General features: G+C 46.2%; 1 protein-coding gene across 1 annotated transcript in view; it reads left to right on the top strand.

The window, feature by feature from the left end:
* LOC138165474 (putative RNA polymerase II subunit B1 CTD phosphatase RPAP2) overlaps positions 1-827 on the top strand; it is a 74,967-nt gene extending 74,140 nt beyond the window's left edge. Inside the window, exon 13 of the mRNA XM_069093835.1 lies at positions 600-827. Within this exon, the coding sequence (XP_068949936.1) occupies position 600 (1 nt within the window). The 3' untranslated portion in view covers positions 601-827. The remainder of the gene's footprint in view (positions 1-599) is intronic.
* The last annotated feature ends 11,255 nt before the right edge of the window (positions 828-12,082 follow it).

Raw genomic sequence — 12,082 nt, 5'->3', positions numbered from 1 at the left:
CAAAGCAGAAAATGGCTTTTTATCCATTTCTAAGAGAAAATTTGAGATGCTCACACCTGAAGTGCACAGTCTGTAAAACGCCCAGTGCTCTCGCATGAGCTTTATTGGCACTTTGTTGCTTTTGTGTATGTCGGTGTTGCAGTGTGACAGGTTTGTGGGAAGTAAAGCTTCAAACTGTCCAGGTCATGGGGAGGAGGTCAGTACTGGGCCGCATGGCACCGATGACAGTTCTGCTGGCCGAGGCGGATCTTAGATGTGGGTCTGGAGGAATTGGGAGCAGCTTGTGTTTGCTGCCTCCCGACTCTCTGACCTTGTGGGCACATGGGAAATGTCAGGTGCCCTGGGCCAGTTGGCCAAGGTTAGCTTGCTTCCCTCCTGCCCTTTCTGAGCCCCAGCCTCATGCCCAGCCTTTTCCCTGTGGTCCCTGTTTTAGGGGCTCAGTAACAGTTGTTTTAAGTATTAAATACTTCTCTTACACACTTATCGTGTTCTTTCCATTAATAGAAAGCTTGCCTGGTGTTAGACTAAAGAACTGCCGAGCAGTTCACATAGAAAGCATTCTGAAGCCTTCTCTCTGGGCCCCTCCTCTTGCTTCACAGATGCAGTCCGAGGACTTGCTTCCTCCTCCCAGGTCCAGCCACCATCATTTATGGAGACTCTGCAGCTTTTATTTCCTTAATTAAAGATGAGCGAGCACGGAGAAGATGGTCCATTTCAGCCCACAGGTGACCGACGGCAGGTGGGCGAGCATCCCCGCCCTGGGCCACACTCACCAATTAACTGTCACACAATAAACCGAGTGTCAATAAAGAGAGTTTTCACAGGAAGCTGCCTTGGCACTCACTCCATCTCTCTTAGAAAAGCTATGACTCATGAGTTTACAGGGGATATGGCAACCTAAAGTCAAGCCTGAAGCCTGGTTACCTTTTCTTAGAGTTCAGGAAACATGAAAATTGTCTTTAATTTTCAAGAAAATCATTTTCTAGAAATGAGGTTGCTTTGTCAAATGGCATGTATCAGACTGATACCAGACCTACGGGGTCCTATCAGACTTTTGTTGTTCAGTTGTGTCCACGCTTTGTGGCCTCATGGGCAGGGTTTTCTTGGCAAAATGCTGAAGTGGTTTGCCATGTCCTTCTCCAGTGGATTAAGTCAAACAGAGGTTAAGTGACTTGCCCAGAGTCACACAGCTAGTAAGTGTGAGGCCAGATTTGAACTTGAGTCGTTTTGACTCCAGGCCCAGTTCTCTACCTGCTGAGACATCTAGCTGCCCTTCTTGCCATCAGATTGCCCTAAGTAAACCTGGAGAGGCTAGACAGACAATGGAGGGCTGAGGGGCTTGGGAGATGGGACACTTCAACAGTGGTAACCCACAGAGCTTTGTCTCCTGACCCCCTGCGGTTTCTGGAGGCCTCTCTGAATAATATGAAATTGACAGAAGGCAAGGAAGCATCTTGGAAATTGGCTTCCACCAGAAGGAGCCCCGGCCTGGGTGTCAGGAGGCCTGGGCTCTGTCCTAGTTCTTCTGAACTGGTACCTCATCTCCGTCGTCTGCAAAATGGGATAGTAGAATGAGTTCAGGGCGTCTGGCACAGGCTGTCGTCCCTCCAACACCATCTCATGATGGAAGCCTCTGGCCCCACGCTCCTCCTTCTTAAAGCCTTGGAACATTTGAAATGTGGGCAGAACAGACGCTTTCCACTACGGTCTCTGGACTTGGGCTTCAGACTTTCTTTGTGGCTGCCCTGGCTACCTTGCTGTCTCCAGCTCTCCTGCCTCTCAGACTGCCCCCCTCAGTCCCCTGGGCTACATCTTCATCCTTGTGCCCACGGACTGTGTGTGCTTCTCTCTTTAAACGATGTGGCATGGTGGTGCCATCACTCCAGTGATCATGTCTAGACAAATGATTCAGATGTGCACACGCTCTCGCATTGGGAGTGTTGTATGCTAGGAGCAGCAAGCGGGTCAGTGTGACTGGATTGGGATGTTTAAGAAGACTGGAAAGGTGGGAAAGGGCAAGGGGTGTGTGTGTGTCTGTGTCTGTGTCCGTGTCATCACCTGACCTTTGACCATCTTGAACTGGCTATGTCCCAGAATCATAAATTTAGTATGTCTTAAAACAGACCTTAATATTTGTCTCCCAAACCTTCCCGTCCCCCTAACTTCCCTTTTACCATCAAAGGCACCACTACTGTTCCAGTCCCCTGGCTCACAGCCTCAGTGTGTTATTCTCTGCTCGCAGTCACACTCACCCCACAGCTCCAATCAGATCTTTGTCTCTAACTCCACGGCATCTCTCCTACCCTCTTCTCTACATTCATACAACCACACCCTATCATAGGTTCTTGTTACCGCCTCCCTGTCACGGGTCTGTCCCTGCTCCAATCCATCCTCTGCCAAAGTGATTTTCCTAAAGTTCAGGTCTGACCATGTCACTCCCTTACTCTATAAATGCCAATGGTTCCCTGTTACCTCTAGGATCCAATATAAAATCCCCTGACATTTACAACTTCACAGCCTGGCCCTTTCCCACCTTTCCAGTCTTCTTAAATGTCACAATTCAGTCACACTGGCCCACTTGCTGCTCCTAACACTCCAAACACATGCTTTTTCATTGGCCGTCCTCCTCAGGCTGGGAATTCTCTTCCTCCTCATTTCCAGTTCCTCGCTACCCTGTTCTTCAAGGCTTACATCCCACCTTCTGCCTTCCCTAGACCCTTCCACTGCTGGTGCCTTCCCTCTGAGATGTAGCTACACCCTGTGTATCTTGTATATACATAGTTATTTGCATATTGTCTCCCTATCGGAATGTGTGCTTCCTGAAGTCAATGACAATGATTTTCTTTTCATTTCTTTGTAACCCTGGTGCTTAGAACAGGCCCTGGCATGCAATAAGTTTTTAATAAATGCTTGTTGACTGACCATCTGGTTTACTGACTACAACCCCAGAGTAAACATAAATAGCATCTATAATACTTAGTGCAGGCCAGTTTATTAAATGAGTTAATGAAGGAATGAAATAAAATATTTATTTTGATCTGTATTGTTAAGCCACCATTAAAAAAAGCATGGTTTAGTTATGCCAACCCATTTACAAAGAATATTGATAATGTAGTCAGAGGTTTTGCTGATGTTTTTAGTGGTTAATTAAAAAGAAAAGAGTAAAGAACTTTTTAAAAGGAAGAAATAAATGCTGTTAAAGCCCAAGACTACATTTACACTCCCTCCCTAAAATCTGTGGTCATCTGAAATTTTAGCTTGAAATACCTTTGGACCACTGGGAAGGAGTTGGATCCAAGACTCACCAACATTTTTGATGGGAAAGGGAGCTTACTGACAACCTCACTTTGCTCCTCATGGCTGGTAAAATATCATTGCCTAGAATCTTACAAATCTAATCAGAAAGGACTTTTAAAAGGAAGGACCGAGAACGTTGCCTATTTACCAATCTAGATAGTCTAACAAGTATCCATGCCATAGGGAAACAATAGCACAGAAGACCAGCAATTCTTAGAAAGCAAACCTGAAGACCGAACCCACCAATAAAGTCATGGGTTCAAATGTCTGAACGCAAATATACAAAATATCAAATATGAGCCAGGTGATTTGGAGAAGTTAAAGCAAGCTGACAGCCTAGGCATCCCTAAGACGAGGGTGTGGTCTTAGAAAAGCACACTTTATTCACAAGAAATAGAAAAGCTTCAGCGAAGGGGGCTGGGAATGATTTAGATTTGACGTAGGGAAGATACACGAATGTCAGGAAGTCCAGGCATCAGCTCAGGGAAGAATGACAGACGATTTGGGGCAGAGATAACAGAGGGACAGACAGAAGTCATATTCCCAAAGGGAGTGGACTAAGGTAACGGCAGCTAGTGCTTTATTTAAAAAGTGCTTCCATGTGTGATTCTTAGTCAGGCTTCACACATCTGCAAAGAACTGTATGTGTTTCTCCATTTGATAACTCCAGAACCAGATTTAGAGGCAATTTTCCTGTGGTCACACACCCGATAAAATCAAGAGGCAAGATTCAAACTCAGGTCATCCTGACTCCAAGCCTAGCTCTCTACCCATAGGGCCACAATGCCTTATTGAGATGGGACCTAAATTGGATGTTTTCTGGAACTTTTTCCCACTAGTAATTTTTCAGCTTGCCTTAATGAAGATTGGTGATGTGAAAGCAACAAGGGAAATCGATGTTCTTGACCAATGCTGTTGCCACAGAGCTGCAGAGACCATCACTTGACAGATGAGGAAACCGAGACCCAGGAAAGTCATGGATAGGAAGGTTCAGAAGGAGCATTTGAACCTAGATGGGATTGAGGAATCTCGAGGCCACATGTCGCCTTCTAGGTCCTTGGGCACAGCCTTTTGACTGAATCCAAGTTTTACAAACAAATCCTTTTAAAGGGATTTTGTTCTGTGGAGTTTAGATTCAATCGAAGGGCCACACTTGAGGACCTAGAAGGCCACAGGTTCCCCACCCTGTGTAGGTTCCTTGATTCCTGAACCTGAAGCCTGTCCACTGTACCAAGGAATCGCTGCTTGCTGAAACTGTCATGTTGGGAAGTGTGACCTCTCCATCTTAACTGTGACAGAGAAGAAATTACAACAGGTACCAGAAATGAAAGTAGGTGCAAATACTAGAGGGTGAAAACAATGGCATGGTCCTTTGAGAGTAGCATCCAGAGAGCCAAGATCCGGAAGGAGCCACACTTGGAGAGGGATGTTAAGGGTGACACAAGGGCTGGGCTCCATTTTGTTTAAGCCTTTTAGAAGAGGGAAGGAGGCAGGCTAAGGGAGGGATTGTACCTCTACTGTTGCTTAGGGATGGGGCGAAGAGAATGAAACAATTCTGATCCATGGCGGAGAGATGACAGAGCTGCTGGGTTTTTATCTGCTTTCTGTTTTCTCTGCCGAGGAGAATAATATATGTAATGGAAAGGAAAGAGCAAAAATGACTAATGGGGAGTTGAAACTCAAGAGGAGTGGGTTCCCGAACTGCCCTTGGTGAGGTCAAGTCTCCAGGGCCAGAGGAACCAGACCCTGGTGACTCAAAGCAATGAGGAGTCCATCCGTTACCTCTGGCTCCTTGGGACAGCAAAGAGGCAAACTTCCAAGCAAGGGAAGGTGAGTGAGCTTGACTCAACTCCTGGCAAAACTGGAGAATGTGGAGCCATGATTGAGTGCCCTCGGGAAATTCCCCCTCATGGGAAGACCATTGGATCAGTACCCGGGGAACCTTGCTTAAATCACTTGACTTCTCTCCATCTCTGTATCAACAGTGAAATGAAGGAACTAGACTATACTTCCTTTAAGTCTGAGGGTCTAGAAAAGGAAGTCAGGATCCCAAAGAGATGGCATTCGATTATAAGCTCCCTGAGGACAGGAACTGTCTTTCTTATTTGTATCTTCAGCACTTTCACGGTGCTGACGCACAGTAGACACTTAATAAGTGTTTACTGATTCTGATCATGACTATGAGCATGTCTTCACCACACAGCAGCCATACTAGGGCTAACTTTTAACAAGATCATCTTTTAGAGTAACCAGACAGACAGTGTGGATTCACCTCCTTCAGCAGAGCATTTCATAGTGTCCCTCAAGCCGTACTTACAGAGAAAAAGGAAAGTGATGCGGGCTGGGCAGTAGCACAGATAGAGCTTGTTGGATGACCAGACCCAAAACAGTGACAATTAATCCACAACATCCCAGTTCCTTTATCTGTGAAATGAGGTGCTTGGGTTGAATGGCTTCCAAGCTCCCTTCCAGCTCCAGCTTTTGGAGACTGCATTCAGAAGGAGGCCCCCAGGATCCAGACTTGGCTCTGGACTACTGATATTTTTATCAGTCGTTTGGATAGATGGCATCAGATTTATAGAGTACCCCAGACTGGAAGGTGGTAACTTACAAGCTAGATTATAGTCAGCATTCCAAAATATCTTGATAGGGCGAGTTGACCCAAAAAATGAGCTAGGAGAGGTAGAGGGGCTCCTGCTTGGGTTCAAAAGGTCAGCTTCACAAGTCTAAGGTGGGAGAGGCGTGTGGGTAGGCAGCAGTTCATCTGAAAAAAAGATCAGAGACTTGGCAAGGATGGCAAGTTCAGTATGAATCAACAGGGTAATTTGGCCCCAAAACAAATGTAATCTTAGACTTGAGTAAGAAAGGCAGGGTTCGGGAGCAGGAGGTGAGGTCATATCACAAGTACTGTGTACGGCAATCACTGTGCCAGGCGCTGGGCCAAGCACAGTCCCTGCCTTGGAGACCTCACACTCTAATGGGAAGACAGCATGGAAATCACTATGTACAAAGAAGTTATAGACAAGATAAACCAGAATGGTCTCAGAGGGAGAGCATGGGCATAAAGGCGGATTGAGAAAGGCTTCCTGCAGGAGTCACTTGTAAGAGGCCCAGAGACAGAGAAGAGAGATGTGGGACAGCCTGGGAAAATGCGCAGAGCCAATGCCTGGAGACCAGGGAGAAGGCCAGTGTTAGTGGATTGGAGGGAGCCTGAAACAGGGAGCAGAGGGGAGCTGAAAAGGAGTGGGAGGACTGGAAGGGGAAGAAGGGGGCAGGTTATGAAGGGCTTTAAAAGCTGGCGGATTTTACATTTGATTCTGCAGGGAATAGGGATCCACTGGAGTTCCATGAATAGGGAGCTGACATAGTCAGATTTCCACTTTAAGGAAATTATTTTGACAGCCAAATGAAGGATAGACTGGAGAGAGAGAGATAGAAAAAGGAGAGACAGAGACACACAGAAAGAGAGACAGAGGAGAGGAGACAGACAGAGGAGCAGTCAGAGGAAACAAGGTAGTGTATATGAAAGATGTTGTGAAGGACCTGACCACTGATTGAATGGGGGGGTGGGGGTGGACAAGAGAGTAAGGGCGCCTAAGTTTCAAGTCTGAGGAACTGGGAGGATGGTGGCGCTCTCTAGACTGATGAGGAAGTTGGGAAGATGGAGAAGATAATGAGTTCAGTTTTGGACATTTTGAGTTTTAAGAAGTCTACAGAAGGAGCACTGGCCCTGGAGTCAGGAGGGCCTGAGTTTGGATCAGGCCTCAGGCCCTTAACATTTACTAGCCATGTCACCGTCACCTTGGACTAGTCACTTAACCCCAATTGCCCTGCCTTCCCCCCTCCAAAAAAAAAGCAAAAAACAAAAACCCAAAACAAATATTAGCTCTTTAGGGGCAGCAAGGTGGCACAGTGAGTAGAGCGCCGGCCCTGGAGTCAGAAGGACCTGAGTTTGGATCAGGCCTCAGACACTTGGTTGGGCAAGTCACTTAGCGCCAATTGCCCTGCCTTACACACACACACACACACACACACACACACACACACACACACACACACACACACACACACAGTCTACAGGATAACCATTTTGAAGGAGAAGGGGGGAGAGACTAGTCATTTATTAAGCACCTACTATGTGCTTTGCATGGGTAGGATTAGATTAGTAGATTTTTAGACTTATCTCCATTGAGATGAGAACTGAATCCCTGGGAGCCACTTTTTAGAAAATGTGCCTGGCTATCAAAGCCCTCTTGATGTGCTACTTTAGGAAGTCACAGGTCCCCTCATCCTGCAAGTCTTCACACAAAAGTTCAATGGCCACTTGTCACTTATGTTGTCAAGGAGATTCTCTTTCTGTCATGGCTTGTACTAAAGTTTCTGAAGTCCCTCCCAACCCTGAGATTAAACACACAGGCTAACAGAGGGAACTCTGTCCTCAGGCCTCAGGGGAGGAGCACAGAATGTCCTCCACAGCCACAAACGGATTCATTTTGCTATGTGCTGCCATCAAAGGAGAGGGGGGCCAGCTTTCAGGAGAGACGAGGCATTCAGGGCCCCCCACAGTCCAGCTTCCCCCACTCCCTCCTGTTCCCTCTCCATCTATGGAGTCCCTTCTCCCTGCAATGTCTCAAATTCCTTCCAAGCTCAGTCCAAGAGGCCCTCTTCACATGAGGCTATACTTGGTTCCTCCTGCTGCTAGGGACGTCTCCCACCAAGTCACCTTGTATTGATTGTACATACCCCTCCTTAAGGGTAAGCTCTGTTTCATTTTTGTCTTTGTATTCCCAGTGCCTATACAGTGTCTGGCACATAGTAGGGGCTGATTGTTCAATGCGGCATTGTCTAAGCTTTATCTCTCTGCGCACCCAGCAGGCTCTTTTTAAAATGGGAACAGACGGGGAGGCTGGGAGGAAAACAGTTCCATCTACTACTGTATCAATCTTTTTTTCCAGACTAGGAAACTGAGGCCCAGCGGAGTTCAGTGACTGGTGGGCCAGTCAGATCGAGGATTTGCTCTTTGGACTCAGCCAGCCTGGCTGGAGGGTCACAGACCCAGACTGAGAGGGTCACAGGGGAAGCCAAAGCCCAGAGAGACTTGTGCAGCAAGATGAGAAGTGGAGAACCCAGGCCTGGGCCTTTTCAGTGAGAAAAGCTTGATTTTTCCCTGAGAAAATAGGCCTTTCGTGGATGCAAAAGTTTTCATTTTTCTCTGGCACTTTCATGATGACATGGCCCCTTGGTCTGCTTCAGATAAACGCTGAACTTGGACCTATCACCAGGATCCTTCTCCTTGCCCTGGGAGCCTCCTCCCCTCCCCCTTTTTCTCCCCCTCCCTCTCTTCATCCACCTCCCCCTCTTCCTCCCCTACTCCCACCCCCACCCCCAGTCTCCAAGGTGTATGGTGAGATCTCAGCTTCCCTCCTTCGAAGTCAGTTACTAGGCCCAAGGCCCTGCCAAGATTTGAGCAGCTGGTTCTCGACAAAGCTGGAGGAATTTAAAACCTGCTCTCTGGTGCAGTGACTTGTCCTGTAGCCTGGGGTGGGGAGGGTGGGGGACAGGAGAAAGGCCCTTCCCTCCTCTCCTGGGTGCTCTTCTCCCCAGGAAGTGAGGCTTCCTCGAGGCAGTTCTGCCTTTAGGTGGAGAGGCACAGTGGCTTTCTGGAGAACTCTGAGCAGAGTGTGGGGGTCCCCCCCACCACCAAAAGTATAAACTAGACTGCCTTTCCTGGAAGGCTGGAGGGCCAAAAAGCCTTGTTTTTTTCTCAAAAAGCCTGAGTTTTACTTTTTCTTTCATTTTAGAATATTTCCCCAAATGAAGACTGTGCTTAGGATGGGTTGAAAAATTTTTTTTCAAGCTCCCCTACATGCCCTGGTCACATTTCATTTCCATTCCCATAAGCCTGCTTTAAAAAAGTGAAAATCAATAAATAAAACACTCATAGTGTCTCATTAAGGTGTTATATACCATCTGTGTCTTAGACTTGTGTCCAAAAACTAGCCCGTCTTCCTTTACGCTTGGGAACAAGATCCCCCATCTTCTGAAGATTTCTGTAACAGTGACCACCTTGGCTTCTGCTAACCCTTCCCTGGGGTTCTCCAGTACCCTCAAGGGGATGTCTACTCTAACATTGGCTTAAGTCTTCACAGATGCCGGTGGGCTCTGTACCCCCAGTTCCATTTAATTACAACAGTGGCATTAGCTTTTAAAGAGGAATATTTACTTCACTAGCAAAGCAAGGACAAACACACAAACATCCCCCACTCCCCACCCTGCCCCAGTACCTAGGCAGAGTAATTCTCTCCTCTCTGCTCTTCAGTCTCTAGGGAAAAGATAAGAATTAGGTTCACAGCTCAGCCCAGTGACTGTGGCACAGTCCCACCAGCTCCGAAGCCCTCCTTGGCCTCGAGGCTCCCTGGCTTCACAGAGTTTTCTTGCTGGTCCAGCTGCAAGACGCAGTCTGGAATTCTGCCTCCAAGGTTGCCAGCCATGGCTTTGTCCAGGTCTGGTGGATAGATAAGGCCATTTCTTAGGGGCATGGAGCCTTGGGGAAAAGAGAGGAAGGTAATCCTTTCCCTCATCCAGTGACATTCATGTGTTGTGGGTGAAAAGAAACTTAATCCTTGGGGTGTAGGGAAGGGGGGAGAGAGAGAGAGAGAGAGAGAAACTGACTGTCCCCATCTATCCCCATGATAAAGATGCAGTCTATACAGTCAGGTGAAAGAAGCTACTACTGTCTAGTTGACAGGGAAATGAAAAAAATATCTTCTCTCGAAACCAGGTATTTTTGTACGTCTGACTGCCTCCATGTTAGGTGATCTAGGTATGCATGAAATCCCATTACATTTATCTAGAGACTAAGAAATCAATACAGTTCTGGAACATGAAAATCTCCTTATAAGCCCTGATAATTCTAAAAGGGCTCCTACTGTGTTCATGGGGTGGGTGGGTGACTAGCAGGATCTTAACCTAACAATTACTGGCAGATAACAATTTTGGGAAATGTCGCCAGACCCCAGAGTCAAGGAATACATTGTTAATCCAAAGGTAGTCTTTGCTCTTAGAATCTGGGGTCACCTCAATCCATCTCTCTGTTCTACTACCCTTCTCCCACCCCTACTACTAAAGCAGTATAAATAGCTACTCAAACACTTCTATACTGCAGCATGCAGACTTAACTATAAGACAACAACACAAGTAATTATAGCATCACCACTAATAAAAGGCAAATGCAATAATCTTCTAAACATCACAGCTCACTGGCAAACCTGGTTCACCCACGAATGTACAAATAGTATCCATAGGAAATTGAACACACACTTAACAGGGAGTCATGAGTGGGAAAACCCATATGCTTACAACAACTCACAGCTCAGGACGGCAGGCCTTCCTGTATTCGATCCTTCAGGAACAATCTTTACTACACAAAACTGTATCCTTGCTAGCTTTTCCCCTTCTGGTCCTCACCACCCTCCTGAGCAAATCTCCTTCCCTTCTGTTCTCTAATTGATGAAACAGTGACAAGCTCTTTTAGTGTGCCCTCATATGTATTGAGATTATCCTTAGTATGTTGAGAAAGTGTTATGCCACAGTAGCAATCGTTCTTTTAAGTCAGCGAACTGAAAAACTTCAGGTTGGTTTTCTGAGCAGTGCAGACAAGCCTTGCCAGCTCTTCTCTCGATAGGATTCTGCTTCATCTAATCAGCTCTAAGACTTTTACACAAAGTAGAGATCACAGTAGAACTCAGCAGGATTTCGGAAGGTAGACAGACCCAGACAACTCTTTATTCAACAGGATTCTGCTTTGGGCAATCAGCTCCATCTCTCTTCTCATAGCAAAACAGATGCAAAGCCTGTCTCTCCCCATCCCACTCCTGTCCCTCTTTTTCCTCCTCAAACCGGAGAGGGCAGTAGAAAGTGACTACACACCTCTGGAAAGTTTCACCTCTCTCAAGTTGTAGGTGGCATGGGAAGGCAAAAGATCAAAACACAGCAGAGTTCAGTTCTTTTTCAATGAACTTCCCAGAAAATTCTCCATCCTTTTCTTCAGCCACTCCACAAAGCAAAGCCTCTTTCCTAATTGGCAGGTGCCCAGCACAGCAGCTGAAGGCTTCCTGCCCCACTGACCCACCTGCTGGCTTTTTCACATTCAACTCCTACACAACTGGATTTTTTTCCACTATTCCAGCTGACTCTAATGCCCCATATCAGAGCATCCTAGTGGTCAGTGATTCATCTTTCCATTATGAGGGGAAACCCACAAAATCTATCTTTCCATCAAGTGTGAACTAAAAAACCCTTACTTAATCTTTCCATCATCTCCAAGCATTTTTTAAAAAATTATGATCTGGTCACTTTCAAACTCTAAAAACAGCCAAGTGCAAATGAACTAATTGTCCACCAAGCCTTACCACCTCAGTTATTTCTTTGACCTCAAACATATTCTCTCAGGACCTTATCTGAAGCAGATTTCTTTCCAGTCCTGGCAGCCACTGTCCATATTTTATCTGAGAAAATGTGCATCCTCACAAGTGTATTTTTTATCAATTTTTTATACACAAAACTTTCTTTTTTTGTCCCTTTTAACAATCAAACTGTTTACATTTTAAAAGAATAATACCTTGTATCTTTCAGGAGTTGGTTTCATCCTTTTTCCTTACATGAAAGTTCTTTTTTCCCAATTACATGTAAAGTTAGTTTTCAACATGGATTTTTATAAGATTTTGAGTTCCAAATTTTTCTCCCTCCCAATCCCCCTGAATGTTGAAAACTATTGATAAAACAC

Source organism: Petaurus breviceps, unplaced genomic scaffold, assembly GCF_028583685.1.
Source record: "Petaurus breviceps papuanus isolate PSGF00001 unplaced genomic scaffold, PetGlider_PUasm1.0 209, whole genome shotgun sequence".
Taxonomy (NCBI): Eukaryota; Metazoa; Chordata; class Mammalia; order Diprotodontia; family Petauridae; genus Petaurus; species Petaurus breviceps.
This window is presented reverse-complemented; position numbering and strand designations above follow the sequence as displayed.